This window comes from Lytechinus variegatus, chromosome 12, assembly GCF_018143015.1.
Source record: "Lytechinus variegatus isolate NC3 chromosome 12, Lvar_3.0, whole genome shotgun sequence".
Lineage (NCBI taxonomy): Eukaryota > Metazoa > Echinodermata > Echinoidea > Temnopleuroida > Toxopneustidae > Lytechinus > Lytechinus variegatus.
Window position 1 is genome coordinate 12,811,757 of NC_054751.1, and position 25,814 is coordinate 12,837,570.

A 25,814-nucleotide genomic window follows, 5' to 3' on the forward strand; every position below is an offset into this window, starting at 1 on the left:
TTAAATTTCCATGTAAAATCGCAAAATTTATCCTGTAAAACACATTTTCATTTCATATCCTCCACATCATAACTCTTATAGGGCATATCCATTCATATTAGCTAAAAATGAATTGGAATAGTAATAGGTGCATTTTGGTGGATTTACCAAAACTATACACAAGCTTTAAATCAATATAGACATGGATTATACAGTAAAGATATTCCTTCGGCACTCTCTGCAAAATAAATTATTGCTCAATTCTAAAAAAAAATGATAATGATAAAAGAATCAATCCAAGGATTTTACCTCAATTAGTGCTTTCTAAGACGTCACCGAGCAATGAAGGTCTGATGTATTATACTCACAGCGTTGGCACTGTCGTTTGGTAATGTATTCATTCAATATTGCCACTCCCCACCCAGGCCATGCATGTGTGAATGAGAACTTACATTGGATCAATGTTTGCAGAGCCCTCAGGAGGATAGTGCTTACTCTTCAATATAGGCCTACACCAAAATGTAAAAAGTATTTTATTGTTTAGCCTATTCGGTCTTGATGTATTAGTCGTTGTATGAACTATAAAAGAAACTTAAAAGGAATGAGAACCTGCATTGGATCAATGTTTGCCAAGCCCTCAGGAGGATAGTGCTTACTCTTCAATATAGGCCTACACCAAAATGTAAAGAGTATTTTATTGTTTAGCCTATTCGGTCTTGATGTATTAGTCGTTGTATGAACTATAAAAGAAACTTAAAAGGAATGGGTGAGGTAAACACAGCAAACTCAACCAAAAAACAACAACAACATTGTGTCAGAGGGAAAATTAGTCGTTTGTTTACAGTTTTAAAAATCAATCGGGGTGTAACCTATTCTTGTGATGACCATAGGCCTGTATAATTCAACACCATCCGTTTCCATTGAGTCTAAAGATTTAACTGATACATAGGATGGACCTACCCTTCGGCTTTGTAGTAGCTATTCCCAGCCATGGTGCAAGCTAACTTTCATGAATTTGATGTAAAGAGAAACGGTCACGACTAGGGAATTGCGATTTCTCATTATACACGTACAAAAGGCTATTTAAGAAATGGAAGGATCGGAATTGATCTTTATGGGTGTGTTTTGTTCTTACGCATTAGATCAGATCAAAATAATTGATATTAATGTAAATTTGGGTGTTAGTCTGGAAAAACAACCACATTCTTAATAATTTTATTCTCTCACAAATTACCAGCTTGCGACGGGTATTTATTAATAATGATAATAATATAGGTTTATTTATCTAGGGAAGCGGCTTCAGTTCTGAAAACTGTTCTCCCAGCGGGCCCTGCTATTATTATTACCCCGGCTTTATATAGCTGGGCTGCCTAGGCGCTAAAACATTCAATGAATTTCTTCCTACCGGGTACCCATTCACCTCACCTGGGTATAATGCAGCACAATGTGGATATATCATTTGCAGAAGGAAATTACGCCATGGCTGGAATTCGAACCCACGACCCTCTGTTTCAAAGTCAGAAGATTTATCCACTGGGCCACGACGCTCCACTATAATTCAACAACATTTATTAGTCCGCTTTATCGCTTCAGTCCATACCCCTTTCATGGACACAGTTAAGACACAGTAGACACAGTGTGAACACATAGATCCGTATTCTAAAGTAATGGCAAGCCAAATACAAAGACCTGGGAACGATTTTCGACTGGGGGTGCTGATGTAAATTGAAAAAAAAAAGGTTTACACTACAAAATCGAGATCAAATTGGTCCCGAGAAATTTGAAAAGCAAAAAAAAAAAAAAAGTTTTCACCAAAAGAAAGGAGGTCATTTTGGATGCATTTTTCAAGTTTACACATCTCCCAGATTACCAGGAGGTGCTACTATTGGCGAATACACGCAGCACCCCCGAAGGGAAGTTTTGGGGTGCTTCAGCGACCTTGCTCCCCAGGGCCATGGCCAAAAATATTAATTTTTTGTTTACATCGTATGATTCTTATTCTCACTGCACTCTTACATCATATGGAATGACTGTGATAGTATGTTCCTTTGAGCACATGTTGGAATGAATTAGACTAACTTAAATGTAACAATGATGTCCATCTTTTTGTTCAAAATTGAACAAGGTATTGTGTTCAGGAAAATACCCATATTACTATGTTTTGTGTGATAGTGGGATTTCATATTGAATTTACCTAGCAGATAAAGGTTATTTTACCGTCAACACTAATCTTTGTTAAAAAAATCAAAGCAACTCTATATTGACTTCTGAACGTCTTTTTATCATCCAACTTGCTGTCTCCTAGTTAAGTGTTTTTTTCCCCGAAACCTATTCTTATCCATTATTCCAATAACTTCAGTCCTAATTAACCCACTTTCAAGTGCTTGCCTTAAACATATCCAGGCTCCACAATCCACTTTATAATAATTACATTAATTCATTTCCATTTGATCATGTTTTCTAGATTTAATCATGATTGTTTCTTGTTATTTTCCCCCGTGTTGGCTTTAGAAATTGTTTTTACCAATAAGATTAGACCCAATAAATTAGGCTATGAAGAATCCGGTTTTTTGTCTTTTGACATTAAGAATTAATAGGGCCGACTCTTATTTTTTTCTTCTTTCATACCTTTGAACATCATCTTTAGGTAATTCATAACTATTTGACAAACTAATTTCATTTTAAAGCCGTATCCTTGTTCAGATTTCTTAAGATTTGTTTTGGGCCTCGAGAATAATAGCATATAGATTTACCGTTCAACCACTCAATTATTGTGGATACCGTATTCCTTCATTTCGTCTTATCTGATCACTTTTTCCAAAGCACTAATGAATAAATGCATAGTTAATTTAGCTGCGATGTTCTAAAAAGATTCAGTTTTCAGTGAACTGGACTTGATGGCAAATTTCTAATATCTAGTTGATCTCACATCTCAATTAGTTTCAGAAGTGAGCGCGACATTAATCTCCAAACATGAACAAACATTTCACTACAATTACCATTTTAAAACTTATTGTTGAAAAAAACTTTTAAAGTTGCAGGGGACTTCATTAGGTCGTGCACGCTCCTGCAACATACGTTCACAATCACCCAGGGAGCAACAAGGCACAAAATAGTCCCCCCCCCATTAATTTTTTTTTAACAAGTGCACACCTAGGTACCAATAATGCATATAGCATTTCCATTTATTTGAAAACAGGATAAAAGAGCATTGTAGATTAAATGCCTTGCTCACGGGCATAGGTGCCGCGGCCGGGGATCGAACTCCGGACTTTCCATGTATAGCCAGGCGCCTTAGATCACTCGGCCACGGCACCTCCATTCATACACATGAACGCACAAACGAACACCCCCTCATCCACCTCACCACACCACACACGTGCTCTCCCCACACATCCACACTCACCCACTCACTGCACACTGCATTATTATATCTACCAAATTCACTCTTCGATGTTTCTCTGGACTTCCTCCCCCCCCCCTCTCTCTCAAACTCATACCCTCTCCTACTCACGATACCCACACAGTTCTCACAGTCACCCACACTCACTCTAGTCTGATTCTCTTTCTTTCCACTCCTCTCCCTCATTCACACACACACACACACTCACCCCCTCCCATTCATGCACACACCACTGAACTAGAACTTTGTGGCACACACCCTCTCACATTAACACGCTTCAATACACACTCACACACAGACATACTACCAGCAAACTCTCCCATTCACCCCCTCTCATTCATGCACATACCCTCTCACATATATGCCTCTTTTAACACACACGCACACACACACAGGGTGTATTGAATACATACACCTCGTGAGTGGAAATGTTCGGCCATTGTATATGGCATATAGGGTGTGCTTCATTGCACTGATTTGTTTTTTGTAATCGATAGACCTTGCTATCAAAGTGAGTAAAATCCCCAGATAAACCAACGAAAATCAGTTGTCGGCACGGACTGCACACTAACCACAACACAGCGAAAATGTTGAAGAATCGAACATAATTATTTGGTATTTGGATATAAGACAGAGTGACATGTGTGAACACGAACCCTATACGTGTAAATGCACCAATTCAGCTTAGTGTTTTAAAATAGAACCTTCTTTCACAGAGTAACTATATGTGTTCACAGAGAACTCTGTGCTTTTCGCATGAGGATCAATTTATAAGCACCGTCTTTAAGATGTATATACTAGCAGCTTTTCTCACCGCAACATTTAAAAAAAAAATATATATATATATAGTAATGGAAAATTGGTTTGCCCATTTCGATACAGAATGGAAAGTAAATAGTACAGCAAGTTTTTGGAAAGTTTTACACTCTTTTTTCAAACTCCATGACATCTGGTTACCCCAGAAGAGCATAATAGATTTTTTTAAAAGGAAAATTTTGAAATCAATGGCTCCAACGAATAGTATTTATATGTTTCCCTATTTAGATCGTCAAACCCCTTCGTTTGTGCTATTTTAATAGTAAATTAATAGAAAACAAAAAGTAATCTTTATGGTAATCATAAATGTCCTATACGATAGAAACTTTCACTTCAATGTTACGTTAACTCTCACATATGGTTACACTTATAACCCAGGTTGAAACAAAAGTAATGAATAAAATTATATGACTGGCGCAATAACATCGTCTGTCCTAGTTATCGAGTTAAGCGTAATTTCTGCGATAGTTTCGATATATTTTCCTCGAATTGAAGTGATTGATGAAAGATGAAAGACAATAGAACCTCTAAAGTAAGCTTTATTCCATTCAAAGTCACAGGGCGAGTATTAGACATGACTTACTGATCAGTTCTACAGTCTAGAACATCGCTCGGTCAATTTGAGCGAAATCATGCTCATTTACGGTGAATGCATGATGTCGCCTCTTCCCAATTCGAAGCGAAAGCTCAAAACTATTTTCGCAGAAAATTCACAAAGTGTTTATTACCATACTTTCATATACCAGAATGTTGAGAGGTAATTGAATGAAGTTTGATATATTAAACAGCAAAGGATTATTAGCAGGAGTGACATGGATATTATATATAGTTGTCCCCCCCCCCCCCCCTTCAAACGGTTTCCTTGACCATACATCGGGTACACCTCTATTTTTATGGTGACTAACACAGTGGTGCCCAATTACTTTATTGTCATTGCGTAGCATGCATGCACTGTTAAAAAAGTGATTTTACAGAAAAAAAAGATTTTGCAGAAAGCAATAACAGAATTATTCTGTAAATTCATAAAACAGGAATTTTTCTGCTATTTAACAAAACAGGTATGTTTGAAAAGGGGAAAAGGGTGTTTTATTTAAGGAAATTTGTAAGATTCCATACACCAAATACCAATTTCCTGTAAGATTACGCGATCTGGTAAGATTACAGGTGTTCTCGAGACTCTGCTGCAGGAACTTCTTTAATTTTAAGGATAAATTTTCTAACAGTGTGATACTGTGATATACATTTGTTAGATTAGACTGAGTCAAATGATGTCACTTCACACCTTAAACTAGAAATCTCCAAGTCTTACGCGAAATCTATCTCTGCAAATAGTTTCTACATTTAACATGTTTAAATCGTGTCTTGATATATTTTCAGACGCCGATTTATGGAATTAGTATTCTTAGTATTCTTAATATCGTGTTTTTCAACGAAATAATGTGTACTTTTAACACCTATTGAAGGAAGTCCGCGCGATTGTTATTGCAAGGTATTAAAAGTAGTTTAATCAGTGCAGCCACCTAAAACTTTACACTTGATTTTGCTTGATATTGACGTACCTTGATAAGCGTTTGCCACGATCGAACCAAGACTACTTTCTTTTAATTTCCCAACTGGTTTCTTCACGTGATGTGTATAGCATATCAAGCTGCCATTCTCTATGGATCCATTGGAAGAAAATTGAAGTTGGGATCGTGAGAGTCTGTGTTGAGGGGAAGTTTATTATGTGGTAAGCCCCAAGATTGAGATTTGGAGCGTCGATGATTTTTCGCTCACGAATTCCCTCACATAGATCAACCACATTAGTCCTTTCGTCCATGTAGGTTACCTTATTGCATTTGTTGATGTTTTTTCCTGAGGTCAAAATCCTGATTATGTGATATTGAAGTAACTTTCTGATATTAACTTTTACTCCTACAATGTTAGATAACATTTGGGACGATAAATTCTATTCACCTGGTGATTTGTTTCATCCTTGCTGTAACATTACCTAATTTAAGTATTTTCTTATTAAAAGAACGAAGATGAACGCACTGCTGATTCCATGAGAAATCCTCTTTAATGAAGTTATTATCACATGATCTAAATATTGTCAGTTGATCTGTGATATGTTATTATTTCCAAACAGAATGCGAGCTTACTGAAGATCGCCAGTTCAGATGAAAACGTGTATTATCACGATCATTATTACTTGGAAAAGGACCTGTAACCAGCAAAGAATTCAATTTCTTCCATTTTCCCACCAATCAAACATTGTCTAATAAAACCCTTTGGTCGCAAGTTTATAGGATTATGTTCAAACTTAATTACTATGATACCGCTGATATATTATTATAGCAATATGATTTCCGTTTAAAGCACAGGTTTACATCAAGGATTGGATTAAACCAGAGATCTGAGTCCCGTCTTACCAAGAGTTACGAATGACCATGTTAAATGTTAAATTGAGCATGTATATATTTTGTTTTTTGTATGGAAATAAATACAAACAAACAAACAATCTACAACTATGGAAAGTCAACATCGTCAACCATACAAAATGCATGGAAGAACAGTGGTATTTTATTAATACCGCTGAAATGGGCAATCCTCCATATGATCTGTACGTTATTTTAAATTGAGCATGTATATATATTTTATTTTTATATGGAAATAAATACAAACGAACAAACTACAACTATGGAAAGCCAACATCATCTACATACAAAATGCATGTTAATTTTTTTTTCTAAATATGGTGTATTTTTATATGTCAATTGTTTTCTTGGCAATTCAGAATGCTCCTCTTTGTTTATTAAGGATATTGTGCACATTTTCATAAGAAAAAAAATGACACGGATAGAATTCCATATATTCATAATTAGGGATGATGGGATCAATCGCAACTCTTTGTAAGGCAGGGCCCAGATATACATGTATAGGCCTGTATCACGGGACAAGGCCGAAACAATATGAGCAATAGACAAACAGTGGTATAAATAAAATTTTATTTTGTCATGCAGAGGATTACTTATACTCTAGTATCACAGGCATTACTTTTGATGTTAGGTCAGAATGGAGAGAACAGAGGTCTGGGGCCCGTTGCAGAAAGAGTTTCAATTGATTGCAACTCTAAAAAATCGTGTGCAACTTGATTTTCAACCAATCAACAGCGCGCATTCCGGACTTGCGATTGATTTGTTGACTTGCGTTTAAACGCAACTCTTTCTGCAACGGGCCCCTGAGAGTTTAAAGAGCTATCAGTCTACTCTCCAACACCTCCAGAAACATCATTATTGAAAGACTTAACTCCTTACATTGATTGATTAGTGGAAAGAAGAGTTTGGCACGATTTCACATTCTCCTTAACTCCGCTGTGACGCTGACACTATTAAACTTGAAACTCATGGACGAAATCACCGCAACGACACGTCCACCTGACTATGACGTCATCTTTCTTCCTGTTGGTAATATTATCCCTCGTTTCGTCCTGACATACTCAAGTGATCAAAGATGTTGGCGGAATACTTAAATTATTTTTCTGAAGGTCAGCAGAACTGAATGAATGTTATCCCACTGTTGTTTTGACTGTCAGGACGAATGATTCGTTCGAGGTTGTGTCACTACTTGACAGACAAAAGGCACAAATTATCCAGAAAAGAGTATTATAGATTTATCTTGATCCAACATGCAAACTATCGTTCAGCATGGTCAGATTGTCTAGAATGTTGAATGGAATGAGAGACAATTAATACATTTTTTGTGGGGGGGGGGTAATTATTATGTATTTTCAGGGAGAAGATACATGAAGTACGCGTTTTATTGTTCTCCATATTAACTTTTGAGTTTCTGTTATCATCCATATCAAATTGTTTGTAATATAAACTGGCGCCTTGACACTCTTTCAATGTCTCCCTCTGTTAAACCAAATCGTTGGCGATACACGCTGCTAAATCTGATCTGAAATACCAACAAGAAAGGGGGATAATGATTCTACCCCTTCTCGATCACTTCCTTCTGTTGATGTGTTTAGTTTGCTTGGCTGCATGGTTGTGCCGTAAATGACCCACAAACCGATATATTTAGGATATCACTGATTGGGACGGACGCCTTTCTGGAGGGGAAAACCAGTTCTGCTCGGGAATGACGTCGATCGTTTGATGAAGACATATATATAAGAACCAAACGCATTACACCCAATCAACCTACAACACGGTGTGCACGACTGCACCAGGAGTTGACCGCTCCAACGATTAGTTTACAAATTTATCTTCTTCGTGTTAGGTCAGGCACTTCATTATTATTTAGAAACTCATCGAAAATAAATTTGTACTGACATGGTTAACGATTGACTGATGCAAACTTGCAAAGGCCCTTCCTTGTTTCAACATACACAACACATATTTCATGACCAGTGGTATTGCTTTACTTTATGCTGAGTTTTTTTGTTCTTTTGTTGTTGTTTTTTTTTTAGTTTTCACTTATAGGGAAGATTGAAACGATTTATCGATTTTCATTAACTTGTATTATCACGATAATAATATCATATATCATTCGATATCATTCAATATATCCTTCATTGTCAATGAATTCTTGTTATTAATCGATGATATCATATCTTATTTCCATTATTTTATATCGTATCATATCAAAACTTGTGTACCAGAATTAAATGGGACATAATGCGATTAGAATACAAATGACACCACTAAACGTTTACAGTCTGGCGTGAAAATGGGGGGGCCGCCGGACGGGGGCTCTTGCCCGCCCCTCCCCTATTTGTTTCATGACCATGAACAAAAAAGTAAAGGAAAGAACATGGAAGAGAGAAGGGTAAAATATGGTATTATTTTCTGAATATGATGTAAAAATCTATCGCAAAATTGGATTCTAAATAGAAATGTAGAACTTTGCTCGATCGATTCGCTCGCAATTTTTAATCATTATTTTACGCAATACCATGCGCCATATCTAGCCCTCTCAAAATGTTTGGTTCATTACGCCACTGCGTTCACACGAATGAGAGCTCAAATCTGTTTCAATTCAATTTATTTTCAAGCACTGGTAAAAAACTTACAAGTGCAAGAACAAAGGCAATACATCCATTAAAATATGAGTACAGAAAGAGAAAAATATACAAAGAAAATATACAAGTACAGGGAAGGGGTAACAAGGAGCGCCTTGAGTACCTAACAAGGTGGATATGTGCGCAATATAAATATCCTATATTACTATTATTATTGTTATTAACAAAAGCAAAATATGCTTGTCTGAGTTATCCCCGTAATAACCATAGTATCAAATCTTTAGAAAAGCAAGACGGTGGTCAGTAAAATCTTACAAATATCAGATGAAGAGGGATTTGTTTTTAACATATTTTTTTAGTGCCTTTTGAAACTTTGGAGTGATGCTGGTTTTTGAAGAATGTCATCTAAACCATTTCAAAGGGCTTGACCTCTGTATCTAACACTCATTTACCCTAGGGTTGTTTCGAAATAAATACTACGATACATCTTTGAGTTTCTGGAATCATAACTTTGGATGGAATCATTTATGGTGTACCGATTAGAAAATTGTTGTGGTAATTGACTTATGGTATATTTATCATACATAAACTCTGGAAGTTGCAGGTCACCTAGTTGATGAATTGTAAATACATCATATTTTAGAAAAAATTCTGAAGTATTCTATGATGAACCCTGTTAATGACTCTCATTGCACGCTTCTGTAATAAAAATACTTTATTTACCAAATAATTTGAACTGGCCCAAATTATGTTACCATGTGAAGAGTGTGGTAATATTACTGAGTTATAAATAAGTAACAATGCACCCGAGGGTATAACAAATTTCACTCTGCTCATAATGCCAATGACTCTAGCAATCTCAGAGCACATACTATCAATATGTTTTAAAGTTCATGCATCGCCATGGTCGCTGAATATCTTTCTTTTGAAAGTATTTTTCACTTGGTTCACTTGTATGCTAAACACAAACAATAAACATGATTAACAATTTAACACTCTCATGTTTATCGTGTTTCATGTTTTGTTTTCTTCTCCATAATTAGCTAAGTACCTCATGCTTAAAAAAGTGAGAAATTGTGATCATAAATCACAAGAATAATGATTTAACAATATTGATTTTGATTTCATGGTCAATATTGATAAAGCAGCGTTAACAATTATTTAGCTGTCCATAATGTGAGCATGAATTTAGAATATTCCTTTCCAGTGTGCAGTGCATATGAATCTATTACCTTGCAAAAGTTTGTTCGACTTGTATGGGCAAACGTGTGTGAAATCCCGCAAGCTTGGAATATGACTATTAACCTTAGGTGTGCAAATATGCTAATACGTTTGAAAAAGTGCATTTAACTGTCATTCATTCAATCTGATTCATCAAAATAGGTATCTTTTTTTTCTTGTTTCAGTGCCTAGAATGTGGACCAGGGGGAGTAGGTAGATGCATGGGACCGGGAATCTGCTGCGGACCAACTATTGGATGTCACATCAACACACAACACACACTCTCCTGTATGAGGGAAAACGAGATCTCAACGCCATGTGAACTCCCAGGGAGCCCATGTCAGTCTGTGCCAAGCGGTACGTGTGGAGCAATGGGCGTATGCTGCAATAGTAGTAAGTCTATTATCATCATTATCGATATCCAGCTTAATACTACGTGGAAGCGCCGTGGTGTAGCGGTTCCGATTATCGCCTTGTATTCAGAGGGTCGTGTGTTCGAATCCCACCATGGCCTAGCGTCCTTTGGCAAGGCGTCAATCCACAATTTGCCACTCTCTACCCAGGTGCTAAATGGGTACCCGGTAGGGTGCGAAAGTTTATGTAGTATGCCTAGCAATCATGGCAATTGAGTCTTGGAACTCTTGTTGGAATGCTCTTCAGGGAGCGGAGAAGGTGCATACATTGTATGCGGGCATGCAAGGATCCCATGACCTGGGTAATAATATATCTGTAAAGCGCTTAGAGACGTCGTTCCGATGTGTAAGCGCTATATAAATGTGGATTATTATTATTATTATCATTAATAATAGTGTATTCAGGATACAGTTAAGATGAACTAGATATTCATGATACAGTTCAGATAAACAAGGAATTATAACAATATATCATAAAGAATAATCCAGGAAAATAAAGCAAATATAGAATTACATTGGTCTACATGAAAGCATTTTTTCATATTAGATATTCATAAAAAACCTTCATGAAAAAGTACGAACATAGGTCAATAAAAAGTAAAAATTCAATTTTACATGATATCATGTTCCATGCAAGAGGTGTTCATGAATGTACAAATAATTATATTGATATTAATGGGGGAATAATCACATAAAGAAAAGATCTTAAAAATCGAGGTAAACAAGGCAATATACATACAATTTCCCAAATTAAACAGCATATACGCAAAACAAGAGAGGAAAATATTAAATGTAAAAGTAAGTAGTTGCAGCAAACAATTATTAGGAAGTCTTTTTAAAAAAAGTTAATTGACATCAAATTACCACTGTTCTAGATCTGGTACATTGAAATCAACTTATCTTTGTGAAACCATGAAATCTTAGCTGAAAACCGATCATTTTCATGATCACTATACACAAAAAGGCAAATGCTTGGAAAATGCTCGACATTGTATGGAGTTGCGTGGTTATTTTGCCAATACCTCAGCAATTATACAGTTTTTCCAAGAGCCATTTGGCACATATTTTATCATTTATACATACAAACACTTATGTGCATGGTCATTTCAATGGATTCTGTTCGATCTTTTTGAGATCGTTCCCACAACTGGCATTTATCTTTAAATGATATTACCTACCCCTCCCCCATACACACACACACACCCTCACATATTGACCCTCACACACCCCCCCCCCCCCATGCCTGTGCATTCATACTCCTCCACACCCACCCATGCATAACCATACAAATAAAGACACAATTAATCATAACTTACATCAACAAGTCACTCACTATTAGACTACCAGTCGGCCCAGCTAATGAGGGGGGAGGGGGGCAGGGACGTCAAAGCCACCTCAACATGCAACCAAGTCGCGCTCAGCTGTAAAATACTGTATATGCATGCGTGCCCTGCATAAAAACAGAAATGATAAGATTAAATCATAAAATCATAAATTGCACTTGAATGCAGTCGAATATACACTTAGTGCATAAAAAATTACAGTGTAAGAAAAGAAAGAGGTTGCTTAGAAATCAGAATTTGAGTTTGTTTTGAAAGAATTTGCTAGAGCTTGAAAACTAAAGGAATGTAGATGAATTCAAGTTAATCCTACATAAGAGACCGGATATTTAAATATTCATCATCCATGATTTTGTTTTAGAATCATTGCTAAAATGAATCCATATGATAAGTTGATATCCAAGGAACATGAAGAAAAGGACCAACGACAGAAAACGAGAAATATTGAATAAATGCCCAAGAAGAGAACAGGGAAAAGGATGAAAAAAGAGGAATCGATAACATATAGAGAAAGAAATGTGAAAATTCTGCATGAGTTAAAGTTGGAAACCATTCATTTTGTGACAGAGAAAATATCGTGATATCGCTTATATTGCACCCCAAGCGGTATCTTTCTTATGAACAAACGTGAAAGGAAATGATCAGAGCTCATAATACGGAAACAATTTCTCCTTTCAAGTGCTTCTAACGGAATGGAAAGAATGGATTACATCCTCCTTACCCCCGCCGGTTAGAAGATGAATAGTCAGTCAACTGATCTCAAGATTTCAGATGAAGAAAATGAAAAGCTTCATTGAAGCATGCAAGGGGACATTTTATGAAGCGCTTCAACGAATCAAAAGATTTGAAATACAAAGTTGTAGGAAGAAAAAAAAACGTCTAAACAAATTATGGATGTTAATATTAACATGATAGATTTGTGGAATATATAAAAGTGAATTGAATTTATCTAACAAAAATGACACATGAAATTCATTTCTACATTCACATAACGACTTTCAACAAAAATGGGAATATAAAATTGTGTACTTAAATGATTGCATACCAACAAAGAAAATGTTTGTTAATGATGATGAAAGTACACTTAGTTGGACTATGAGTTAATGCAAGAATCAAATTTTTAAAACTGATTAAACATTATCAATTTCATCAAGATTTCTTCAATGTTTAGCTTTTTTTCAACATTTACCAGTCAATTTACTTATTTGTAAATTATCATTCTTAGCTCAAAAAGATAGCTTGTAACTTGAAATTAAGTGGTTGAAGCTTATCCCCCTAAGATTTTTTGCCTCATAACACAACTTTGACATTAATGATTTCTTATCTTTTCGCTATTTTTACCCCCTCCCACCCCCACCCCCATTCCTTCTCCTCTCCTTTCCTTTCTTTCATGTCTCTTTTATTTTCATATCTCCTCCTCATATCTTATTCTTTATGATCAGATACTTGTTCAGAAGATGCATCTTGCCTGATGATTGAAGAGGACGACTCCCTTAGTAGATACGAGCAGATGAGCCGGGAGGACAGCGGGTCAACAAGGAAAGATCTCCGGGTTAAACTTCTCGATTTACTTTTGAACATGCAGGATCAATAACAATAAACTGGAAATTGTTTAAAATTTCGCCAATAAAATCTTATGAAAAAGTCATTTTGAAAAAAATCCATACAACATTTCCTGAATTTAAAACAACTCCCGCCATCCCATTTTGCCCGTCCATTTTCTTTTTGGATGCTCTGTTCCCGACATGTTTGTTTCTTTATGATACCAATAGGCACTGCTCACTCTTTTTCGACTTTCATTACCACCAATACTTAGGGTGAGCTCAGCGAAAACCGAAATATATAACTGAATCATAAATGAGACATTTTCGTGCTTTTTTTCATGGTAAATGAGGAAATTGTGTAATATTTGTAAATAATTACATAAAGATATATTTAGGACAATTTCACATTTGCTTGTATTCCGTGCTTCATATTATATTATGTGATTATTTTTTCCCTGCACATGGGCACATAGTATAGGAGATAATCGAGTTCAAATTTAATTTTCAGAAATGAGACGAAGGGTGGCTTAAATCATTCCATTACAAAGGATTACGAATCTAATCATGTTAATGCTTCGTGATATATTTAGGATATTAATCTGGATAACATTAATGTTTTAATCCCTCATCTTTTACATTGAGATTAATAATGATCCATAAAAATTATTTTGTGTCTGGCGACTAAGCTGAAACATTCAGAATCGTGATCAGGGGTGTACTGTCATACACGCAAGATTTCGATTTTAAGAAACACGCGTCGGCGTGAAACCTGCATGCAGATAATCTGTACCAGTCTATATGGTAATGATGTAGTTACACTATATGGAAAAAAAAACTCCATACCGATCGATTAAATCCCACTCAAAATAATGTAATTGTTTTGATCGGATTGGAGTTGGTTTCGTTGCTGTGACTATAGCAGAATCGGGCTCCGTCCCGTTACAGTTTTCCAATCGGGCGAGCGTAACAATTACCATGGAACAGGTCTACCTTTTTATTGGCGCCAAACTAGTAAACGAGTAGTGTTATATGTTCGTTCGTTTCACTATGCTACTTGTTTATTTATTTATTTATTTACTTATAAGTCTTTTTTTAGTAGGTTGGCTCCATCAGTAATTGATACACTGTTGTCCTTGGAGGCCCTACATTTTGAGGAAAGCTTATTTTGTAAAAGTGGTATTACAAGCCATAAAGCATAAATTCAGAATTAATTGCAATATTTTTGGTGCATATAGACATAATGCGAGAATTGGTTTTGAAGACGTACGTTATGTTTGGTTAAAGATCTCGGAACATTAAGAGTGTGGTACAAGTTACACCAGAAGATTCAAAATCTGGATGAATTGTCTATTTTTATTTTTATAAAGTATAGTAATTGCATTATTTCATGAAACAATATTTTAGAAATATTATAATTTGGCTCGGTATCTTAATCCGCATTTGGTTTATCTCATAATTGAATAGTATACACTGTTAACCAAAATGAAGTGCTAATTTAGCACTTACAGTGCTTGTATAGGGACTGCACTACTATAGTGCTGATTTCCTAGTTCAAATTTATACTAGAAAATTAACACTCGTAGTTCAGTCACTATACAAGCACTGTCAGTGCTACATTAGCACTTCGTTTTTTACAGTGTACGTGTCTTTTATATTTTCAGGTCATGATACCATCCCTCCCCTCATTTTTCCCCAATTAGCGTTTGATTAAAGTCTGTTTATTAGAATCTCTTCTTATTTCTCTTTGAAAAAGTTGTCAATACAAAACTAATTGTAAATGAAAATTATGAAGGGAAGCACTTCTTGTTTCATGACTTCAAATCAATATGAAATTTGTTTCTTAACAGATTTATTTTGAGCTCATGAATCTACAGTAATTGTAGTTTATTCCTGTTTCTCGTAATGCTTGCATATAGCACGTCAATCATATATTATCTTGTAGCAGTGAGATTTAATTCTAATCCATGTCCCCCGTCTTATTCCAATAACATAAAAAAAATATTGGTTAAGTACTAGTAAGGAAGGAGAATCCTTTGATCATGCTTTCCTATTTTCAATTAATATTTATCAAAAGGGATTTCGCCCTTGCAAAAGAGTTCTGGATAAGGAATTTATGAATTTTTAAAAGCCATTCCAACATGTAGTAAACATGGTTAAACCATGGTTAAGCTTCGTAATTCCGAAAAACGTAAATTGCCTATACCTCGATGTTCGTTAATTCGAAACCGAAAAAAGGTTCTCTGATCCGAACATTTGTGGTGTAATTCCAAAGGTTCGTTAATCCGAAAACAAAATAGGGTCCGTTATTCCAAAGGTTCGTTAGACCGAAAACGAAATAAGGTTCGTTATTCTGAAGGTTTGTAGTCCGAAAACGAAATAAGGTTCGTTATTCTGAAGGTTTGTAGTCCGAAAACGAAATGAGTTTCGTTAGTCTGAAAACGAAATAAGGCTCGTTTTTCCGAAGGTTCGTTAATCCGAAATTGAAATAAGGTTTGTTATTCCGATGGTTCGTTTATCAGAAAAACATGGTTGGGGGTAGAAACACCGTTTCACTTTCAATTGTTGAGAAGATATGAAGGCAGGGGCACGGCGAAACGTATTTTCCTTGGGGGGGGCAAAGCCAAAAGGGGCACTTGTATGTAAAAATGGGCCTTTTGGTGATAATTTCACCATGATATTATCATCTGTGTGATTTTGTTGTGTGTTTTGTAGTAATTAAATTGAGCAAAGCCTTTTTGAAGTGATTTCTGATTATTATATATTAAGGCTTTTAAAATCCCAAGTTCTAAAATTCGCTTTTTGGTCAAAAATGGGGACAATTATATGGCATACTGTTAAAATAGCATCCCTTGTGAGATGTTGCGAGCGCTAATCGCAAGCTCAAATTTTTGGACATATCAATAAGAAATTAAAATCTAACATTCCGGGCAGTTCATGAAAAAGATGTATATCTACCTAAGGAAAAATCTAACGAAAATTTATGATATTCCAACCTGATAACTGGACATTCTAAGCATTTTTTAACCAGAAAATGGGTGAGTACCTTACTACATAATAACTGAGGCGAGTGCGAAGCATGAGCAAAAAATTGTGATTTTCTAAACTGAAATGCATTATGTTGTACTTTAAATAGTATTTAATTTCGAAATAGGGCACATTTTATTTTGAAAATGGGCATTTTTTTATCACAACCGGCGGAAGCTGTTAAAAATTATACCCCTCCCCTAAAAAATCCCCTTATCTGGAGGTTATTCACATGTGACCAACACACAGTCCCCAACATTCTTAATCCATTCGCTCGATCAGGCAGCAATTGCTCAGAGAATATTAAAATCAAGATGTTTGATCCAAGCGCCAATTCTTAAAGCAATACATGCTTTGACCACACCATGCACATGTATCATTCTAGGTTGAAACTGTAATTGCATAATATCCTGTTGATTTTTAATTACAACACCGTTTTTGTTCCTAAAATAGATTAATATCATTTCCAGACAAACGAAACATTTCATTTTTGGGGGGACTAACGAACCTTCGGATTAACGAACCTTATTTCGTTTTCGGACTAACGAACCTTCGTAATGACGAACCTTCGGAATATTCAAACCTTCAGAATTACCAATGTTACCCTTAAACACAACGCCTTCATTTGTTGTTGCTTCTGTTCTCATTATTATCATCATCATTGTTATTGGAATAGATTTGTTAATTTAAATTATTGTTGCCATCATCAAAATTTATCACCATATGGTGTTGTCACAATTAATATATTTTCATGTTTATTATGATCTTAATACTTAAGAAAATATGATTACGTGATATGCTATCCGTTGTTGGTCAATTTAAGTGATAAGTTCCCTTCATTGTATACAAAAAAAGGAAATGTTCATTTTGAACCAAAAAAAATCTGATTGCTAGGGAAATTATATTGCCGTAATATAGAAGAATTGATTACACTTTCTATTTTGACATTAAAAAAAGAAGATTACTTGTCTCTGGAATTAAATATAAAACTTAATGTGAGACAGTGCCAGAACCTATTTAATTACCAGTTGTATTAAAAATAGTGTTACATGGCATATTTTTCTAATTTTCAGTAACAAGTTTTGTTTTTTGCAAAAGAAATTTGCGAATGATAATTTCCCGTAAGCCCATACAGCAGCTATATATATGAATATATTGCATTAATGAATCCGTTGTAGTTGCGTTCGATGAATTTGGGAGGTGTCCGCTTGTAAATGTTTCTTTGTATTATAAAATGTCACCATGATCTCTCAGAAATAACGGGTCGTGGTGTGTACAAAAAATCTCTTAATTTGAATAGTGATTCGATCTATTCACACATATGAAATAATAATATTAATAAATTAATTTTGTTGTCAATACACAGCAAAAACTGTGGTGTTAACCGGTGTCCATAGAGGACCACACCATTTATTTTACACCGGTGTTAAATTGGTGGTGTATAGTTTTACACCTATAGGTGTTATTACAACACCCATGGTTGTTACATTTACACTCTTTGGTGTTATATTCAATCTCTAGGGTGTTATTTTAACACCTCAGGTTGTGGTCCTCTATTAACACCAATTGGTATCGGTTTTAACGCCACAGTTTTTACAGTGTACAATGTTGTTCTGGCAATTTAGATTGTAGCAATGATGTTTTATAACCAAAGATGAAGTAAATGATACAATATACAACATATAGCCTTTTTAAAGCGAGCTCATTTTTTTCATTTCTTTAAATAAGTTTAAAATAACGGAAGAATAAATCAAACACTTTTTGTACAAAACCATGATTAACCATTGATTTCTGAGCTCGTGTATAAGTTAGAAAAAAAATGGAGATAAAACTGTAATGAATGTCGAATTATCGGACAATGTATTACTTATTGCCAGTACTTATTCATTATTAGCATGCCACTCAATGTTTTTAGAATTAACAGTATCGTATCATTCTGTTATATTCAATTTATTTACTCTTTGACTTTTTAATATAGAATTTCGGAAATAATTTGTAAGTTCACGATTCAGTAGAAGATTCCATTAAGCATAGAAATGTCGACACTTTAATTTCATCTTATTTCATGAAAAAGATCATCTTCAATTACGAATTTTGTCAGTTTTGTTTGTATCATTAGAATATTTTTTCACAGAAAACCTATTGAATAGAAAAAATAGATTTGCCATTAAATCCATGAAAGCATTGTTTCATTTCCAAAAAAAATTGATGTGTTTTTATTCATTTTTTGTTACTGTGTCAGTTTCATATTCTATTTCGCGTACACTTCAACAATATCACAGTTTAGAACTTTTTGCGTTTGAAATCGTTACACCAATGTCAAATTTGGAGCACATTTAAAGGTGCATTTTCAACCATTTTTTTTTTATTTTGGTATGTAACCGTTTCAAAAATCAATACAATAAACAGTGTACAAAATGAAGAATTGCAACTGAGAACGATAGAAATATATATGTATATATATATGAATACTTAAAAAGATATGAATGAATCACTCTACTTAGAGACATTGGCGATCGTATAGAACCCAGAAGAATGTACAGTATACAAAATGAAGAATTTTGTATGCTGTGTATAACATAATACCACTGATAGAAGAACCACTGATATAAAGGCTCTGTTCTTCCTAAAATTCCAATAGAGTGTATAGATCTGTATTGGATATCATTCATTCCATCATTTATAAATTGTGTTTACTAGTATGAATTAGCAGAATCATGTCCTGGGAATAAGCTGTTATTGGTTTTGTTCGTTGTAAAATAGATATCCTTTTGGATAAACCCTGAATGTATGACTCTATAACGAGCAAGAGAAGCATCATGTGGGATACTGAACTCATTCTGACGTTTCAACAAGATTAATCAGTATTGGTATTACCAATAACCTCAGTCGGTTAAAAGAAGTCGACAAAATGAATTAAGTTGCGAATTTAAGTGTGTTTTTTTTATTCTTAATTTACACTCCTCTATATACATTTCAACAATAGCGGAGTCAATCTTTAAACGATTACGAATTTCATACGATATCAACGCTGCGTGCAGATTTCTTTTCTACTAAAAGTGTGGAAGAAGGTAAAAAAAATAAAATATTGCCAATCAGACACTGAAGGGATTTTAAAGTCATTCTTAAACCAAAAATGACGAATCCCCTGCATACAAATCTCCATTGATTGCAAAAAAAAAACTCCGGTAAACTTTAAAAATTTGTCAAGTATAACAATATTACAACATTGAGCAAAAATAATTAATTCCTGAATCAAAATTGACGGATGTTTTGCAGTGCTACGTGAACATACAACCGCCGGTAAAATTGAAACTTTACCGGCGTACAAATAAAGCTTAACATTGAATAAATCATTAATTAGTTCTTAAAGAAAATTATTGACAGACCCCCTGCCCTGTTGCATAGAAATCTTCAACCCTTAAAAACCATTCCAGTAAAGATAAGAACTCACTATTTCATTGACCATCTTTGGTTTAACACACACACACCCACACACACAAATAAATTATCCTAGTTTTATCCAGTAAAATGTCATAAGCAACGGGGCTGTGCAGCTGTGTGTGTGTGGGGGGGGGCTTATAATTATTTGAAAAGTACTCCAATTGAAAAATAAGGGACCCCCCTGCCATATGTTTATCCGCTGGTTAAAAGGTATACGCGTGTGAGCGATGAAAGCAAATACGAATTACAGAAGAGAATTTGTCCAATTCCTGACATAGCGCTGATTAAAACCCTTCTCATTATAACAACGGTTTTGTTTCGCATGTCATGACTTCAACTCTTGGCGTATTCTTAAAAGATTAAGAATTACACAAGAAAGCCGAAATAAGTTTCCTTTGGGGCGCTTCCTACGTTTAATGTAAGGGTTGCTTGCCTAAGATTAAATTATGTTTCTCCTTCCCTTATACATGATATTCGTGATTCATAGTACCTGGTAATTCAATGCACGCAAAGCTTCCGCCTTGGGGAATTTATACTAAAACAACGGCAAAGCTGGCCCATCTCGCCAAAACAAACCCTTATATATCATGATAACAGGCGGATGATCGGTGGCGTAATGTTTAATCTTAGGGAAACTAGGTCCTTCTTGCATCGGTAAGGTATCGGGAACGAAGTTAATCCGTATTCTTAAGTCAAAAAATCAATCGCAAGTCAAAAATACTCGCTGCTGATTGGCTGAAAATCAAGTTGCGCATGATTTTGAAAGATGCGATTGATTGCAACTCTTTCTACAACGGGCCCCTGAAGACTAGAATAGCACATCAATGAACACTCTATAAATGTATTTGTCGCATTTATACTTTGAATGCACATTGTAGCATGTTGAACAATGTACTTGGCAAACTGGAAAACACAATTCAAAAGAATATATGAATAATCAAGACATCAAAGTTGGTGCTTATCTCATTAAATTTTAAACCACCAATGACCTTCCTCTGATCACGCGCAGAATCATCTGGCCCCGTTTTACAAAGAGTTGCGATTGATCCAACCGATCGCAACTATAAAAAGCCAGCAACATCAACATCTAAAATGCATGCTAGTTCATAATATTTTCTAGATATGATGTATATTTATGCGCTCATCCTTTTCTTGAAAGTTCGTTGTGCTTTTCTTTGCTTACAAAAGACAATGAGTACAATTTCCTGCAAAATAAATGATGACATTGATGGATTTCCATAGAGTTACGATCGATTTGATCAACCGTAACTCTTTGTAAGACAGGGTCCTGATCGTGCTCAGAGAGGAAGTCCGGAACTGGCTTATTAGATATGAAAAGTTTCACGATGTTCGTCATTTCTTAAAGGCCTGTTACGCATGAATTGCGAATACAAATTTCGGTCATTCGTTGTCGTCCGCATTAAATTTGGCAAAAAAAATAAAAATCCGCTTTAAAATTGCGGATACATAAAAGATGTACAGCGAACAAATTACGATTAAAAGCGGAAATATCACGAATAAAAACGAATTACCTTGCGAATGCTATTTTACGAGGGATATTGCTTGTAAAATTGTGGAATGTATTGCAGACATTGCGAAAATGTAACGAAAGTAATGCGGAAGTATAACACATGTATTGCGGACAAAAATAGGATGCTAAACGATTATTGCGGAAGTATTACGTATGCATAGAGAATGCAATGTGCACGTGGTTCGGAAACAACGGTCGCATTGCGAATGTGATACATTTGAATCGAGACCATATAAAAGAAGAGCACTCCATTCTTCAGCGTCATTATCTTTATCAACATTGTAGAAAGTAGCAACATGTCAACAAGAGCCAAATCAAGAGGAAAGAAGAAACAAAAGACAAGCAAAGTTGGAGAGAGGGCTCGATCCGTCACCAGTACCACCTCCTCCACAATCCCTAAGGTCACCGAGTCCACCTCCAGAAGACCTCCCTGGCGCCGATGAGGTCCCTGGTCCAAGTCAGCCTAGAGATGACAAAGCTGAAAAGAAGAGAAGAGGCCACGAAAGAGCTTCACCCTCAAACCCGACCAAGAAGATAATGCCTTCGAATGGTTAGCAGAAAATGAGCTTTTTTGGAGAAGGGGAAGTAGGATGCTTAAAGACACAAACAGAAAGAAAGCTTTGTGGGAAGAAAAAGCCACTGAGCTTGAAATAACATCAGAGCATCTACAGGGATGATGGCGGGGTATGCATACTTGGTACGTTAACTTCACCGCACCAATGCTTGATGAGGTTACGCTGCCTCTTGCCATCTCTTGAAGCTGTGTTTGGTGCTTGAACCTCCACTGTGTCAACAAGGTTTTGGCCCCTTCGCCATTCTCCAGGAACTATTAATTTTGTCAATTCTCCAGCTGCCGGTTCACAAGCCTGTTCTGTAGGACTGGGTAGCGGGTGCGCATTAGGTTGTGGAGCAGAATGCAAGTCTTCAGTATCAGCCTGACTGTGTCGGCATGGTGGTGAGAAGGACTTGGAATCTATTCGCCATGATACCAAATGTGTTCTCGACGACTCTCCTGGCCCTCGACAGCATGTAGTTATAGATACGCTCTTCCCTGGTCAGGGCCTTTGCACTGTATGGCTTCATTAGGTATGTTCTCAGAGAGAAAGCATCGTCGCCCACAATGAAGTATGGGACATCTTGGGTGTCATTGGGTAAGGGATCTGGATTTGGCCAACCCATAATGTCGCCGTTCTCGAGACCTTACTTCAGCTCACTTTGGTTGTATATTTGAGCATCTGATGCGGAACCCTTTCCTGATACGTCAGCCCAAAGAACCTTGTAGTCAGAACTGACCAGGGCAACTAAAATGATATTGAAAAACCCCTTGTAGTTGTAATATTCCGAGCCTGAGTTTGGGGGAGCTTTGCATGCCACATGCTTGCCATCAATCGCGCCGATTGTGTGAGGAAAGTTCCACCTCTGCAACCAGTCACTGGCAATTTCACGCCATTCTTCATCGTTGGTAGGGCAAGTCATCTGTTCATCAAGGTACTCTTCTGATATGGCTGTACATACTTCTCAGACAACTTTGCTGATTGAGTTGTGAGGGACCCTCCAACCGTACTGCATGTCCCTGTATTTTGAACCAGAGGCAAGATGGCGTAGGGTTATGGCCACTTTGAGTCCAGGCTCTAAGTTCGCTCTGAACATGCTGAAGTTGGTCTGTGTCTTGAGCAGTCGAGGAGTGAGCCGGTTCACCAGTTCGTCAGACATGTATGGGGGCATTCTCATAAAGTTCTGGAAGGCACGTGGATCTTCGTTACGCAGCTCCACCATCAATCTATCGTACATGCCCAGATCTAGTCTTCTGCCAATCCAAGGTCTCACCCAGACAGCTCTTTGATTTCTCCTTCGCTTTCTTTTCCGTATTTGGATCAAACGTTGAACTTGGAAGAGAAGATTGTTATGTTGTTGGATGGCTGCAACTATCAAATGTCTGTGATGATCCATGGCAACATCTTATATTCTACATAATCTTAAAATGACGGTCAAATCTCATTTGCTGTTACATTTATATAGTAATCTGGGTTTACGATGAATGTTTGCTGTGTACTCGCAAATTGTTCGCGAAACAGTCGTAATACAAACGCACTATTCGTGACCAGTCTGTAAGCATTCTTTATAAATTATTATAGCTTGGTATAAAGTCGTATTAGGCACGCTATGCATTCGTTTCGCATTCTTTCCCAGTCCGCTACTTATCCCCAATCCCATGTCCGTTGCGGATATCACAGGTTAACTGCGAAAATTCAGCGCATACATTGAGTATGCATTGCGTATGCATTGCGCATATAAACCGGATGATTTCCGCTCCCAGGAGTTTTGGGCAGCCCAAAACTCCTGGGAACGGAAAAATGTGCCTTTGCGGGTGATTACGGACATGTGCGGAAAATAACCGTCTTAAAACAGCATACTTCACGAATATTACGGATGTTTAGCGTCTGTAATCAAATTTTATCCGCAATTTATGCGCAATCCATCCTAAATGTCACTGGGACCGGGCCTTAGATGTAGGGATTACAGTCAGCAATCGAATAGTTGAATACATTAAAGCCCGGTCCCACTGCGCTTACGGATGGAACGCGGATGTAAAACGGAAAAAAATCGTGCCTTTCGTTAGAAAACGCTTCATACACTCTATGCATCGAGCATCCGTCAACTGTGATTTCATCCGCTCAAAAAGTTTTGAGCTACACAAAACTTTTAGAACAGAACTTTCCGCCGTGTGCGATAAAATCCGCAACATAATATACGAGCAACAAACCTTCCATGTCCGTTACCGTCCGTTAACGTCCACTGTATCCTCTCTGCATCCTCTGGGCATCCTCGCAACTCACATCCACTGCAGCTGTACAACGGAAAGAGGAAGGGAAAATAAGGTCCATGGAACGTCTATACGGAAAATAGAAAGAGCGTGAGCATAATGCATCTCGTAAATGAAATATTCAAAACCCCGGTAACCCCTTCGGAGCTCCTGCCCCCCCCCCCCCCTCCTCCTCTGCGTACGGCCATGTCCGCGCTCCATACTGTACCCACCCCCGTTTTTTTTTTTCGTTATGTTTTCGCAAATAATGTTCGCTAATTTTGTCCATTCCTGGAACGGATGAAAACAGATGGAGCCACCCCCGAAATTTTGCTCGTCCACTGTATCCTTTGTGAAATTTCAAATTACCTCACCATGGCACCTCGCGCTGATACACAGAATGTTTTCATCCCGGGATAGCTTTGAAGCTGCTGAAATGGATTACTCTTCAACATGTTCAATGTTCAAGGTTTTGTGTCCGTCGGCCAGAGGGACTAGGCCTTTAGGGTGGGTGGTTAAATAAAACCATATACAAACATATACACAACATATACACAGTACCTTGATAGCTTCACTCCGTTATTGGTCAAAGTAACCAATACTTTGATGAATGTGTGTCAGACCGTTATTTTGGTAAAGACTGATCAATGTCATGGCGATTGACATCAATTGGATAAACGTATCAGGGTTTTTCTTTGATTTGACTCGTATATCATCATAATATGCATTAATCAAGACAATGATTATTTTTATGAAGCAAGTAGAAAGCAGACCATTGCCATTTTAGGCTTCTTCAGTTGGATGTGATTATAATGATAATAAAGATGAAAAGAACTTGTCGGCATGGCTTTGAAAAATGACTATCCACTAAACAAAACCTTGTTTGCAATCATTAGGGAACCTCCTTTTAAAGTTTAACAATAACCAGGGTATGTCTTCAGCTTGTTTACGAGGGAATATGTGATTTCCAGGGGCTTGGCTCAATGTATTCCGAATAATTCTAAGGTCATTTTTTATTTTTTCCTCGGAAAACACTTTGGCAGACGAAAAAGAAATCGAACTTATTGGGATTTCATGATGAAAGCAGGATCAATCGTCCTTAGCTCGAGAATTAGATTTGTTATGGGTTCTTATGATAATATCGACCGAGAACTATGCGAAAATTGGAGGGTCGGATCGAGTAAGGGGGACAAGAAGAGGGTATAATGCAAGACAAATTAAGTCCGAACACCGATATGGCATGGTATCCACACAGTGCTTCAAACATGGATCCCTTTGGCGAAAATGTTCC

General features: G+C 36.5%; 1 protein-coding gene across 1 annotated transcript in view; it reads left to right on the plus strand.

Annotated features, from left to right (window-relative positions):
* Positions 1-14,308, plus strand: part of LOC121425527 (oxytocin-neurophysin 1-like) — a 32,980-nt gene extending 18,672 nt beyond the window's left edge. Inside the window, exons 2-3 of the mRNA XM_041621602.1 lie at positions 10,610-10,817; positions 13,620-14,308. Coding sequence (XP_041477536.1) covers positions 10,610-10,817; positions 13,620-13,771 — 360 coding nt within the window. The 3' untranslated portion in view covers positions 13,772-14,308. The remainder of the gene's footprint in view (positions 1-10,609; positions 10,818-13,619) is intronic.
* Positions 14,309-25,814: the final 11,506 nt, after the last annotated feature.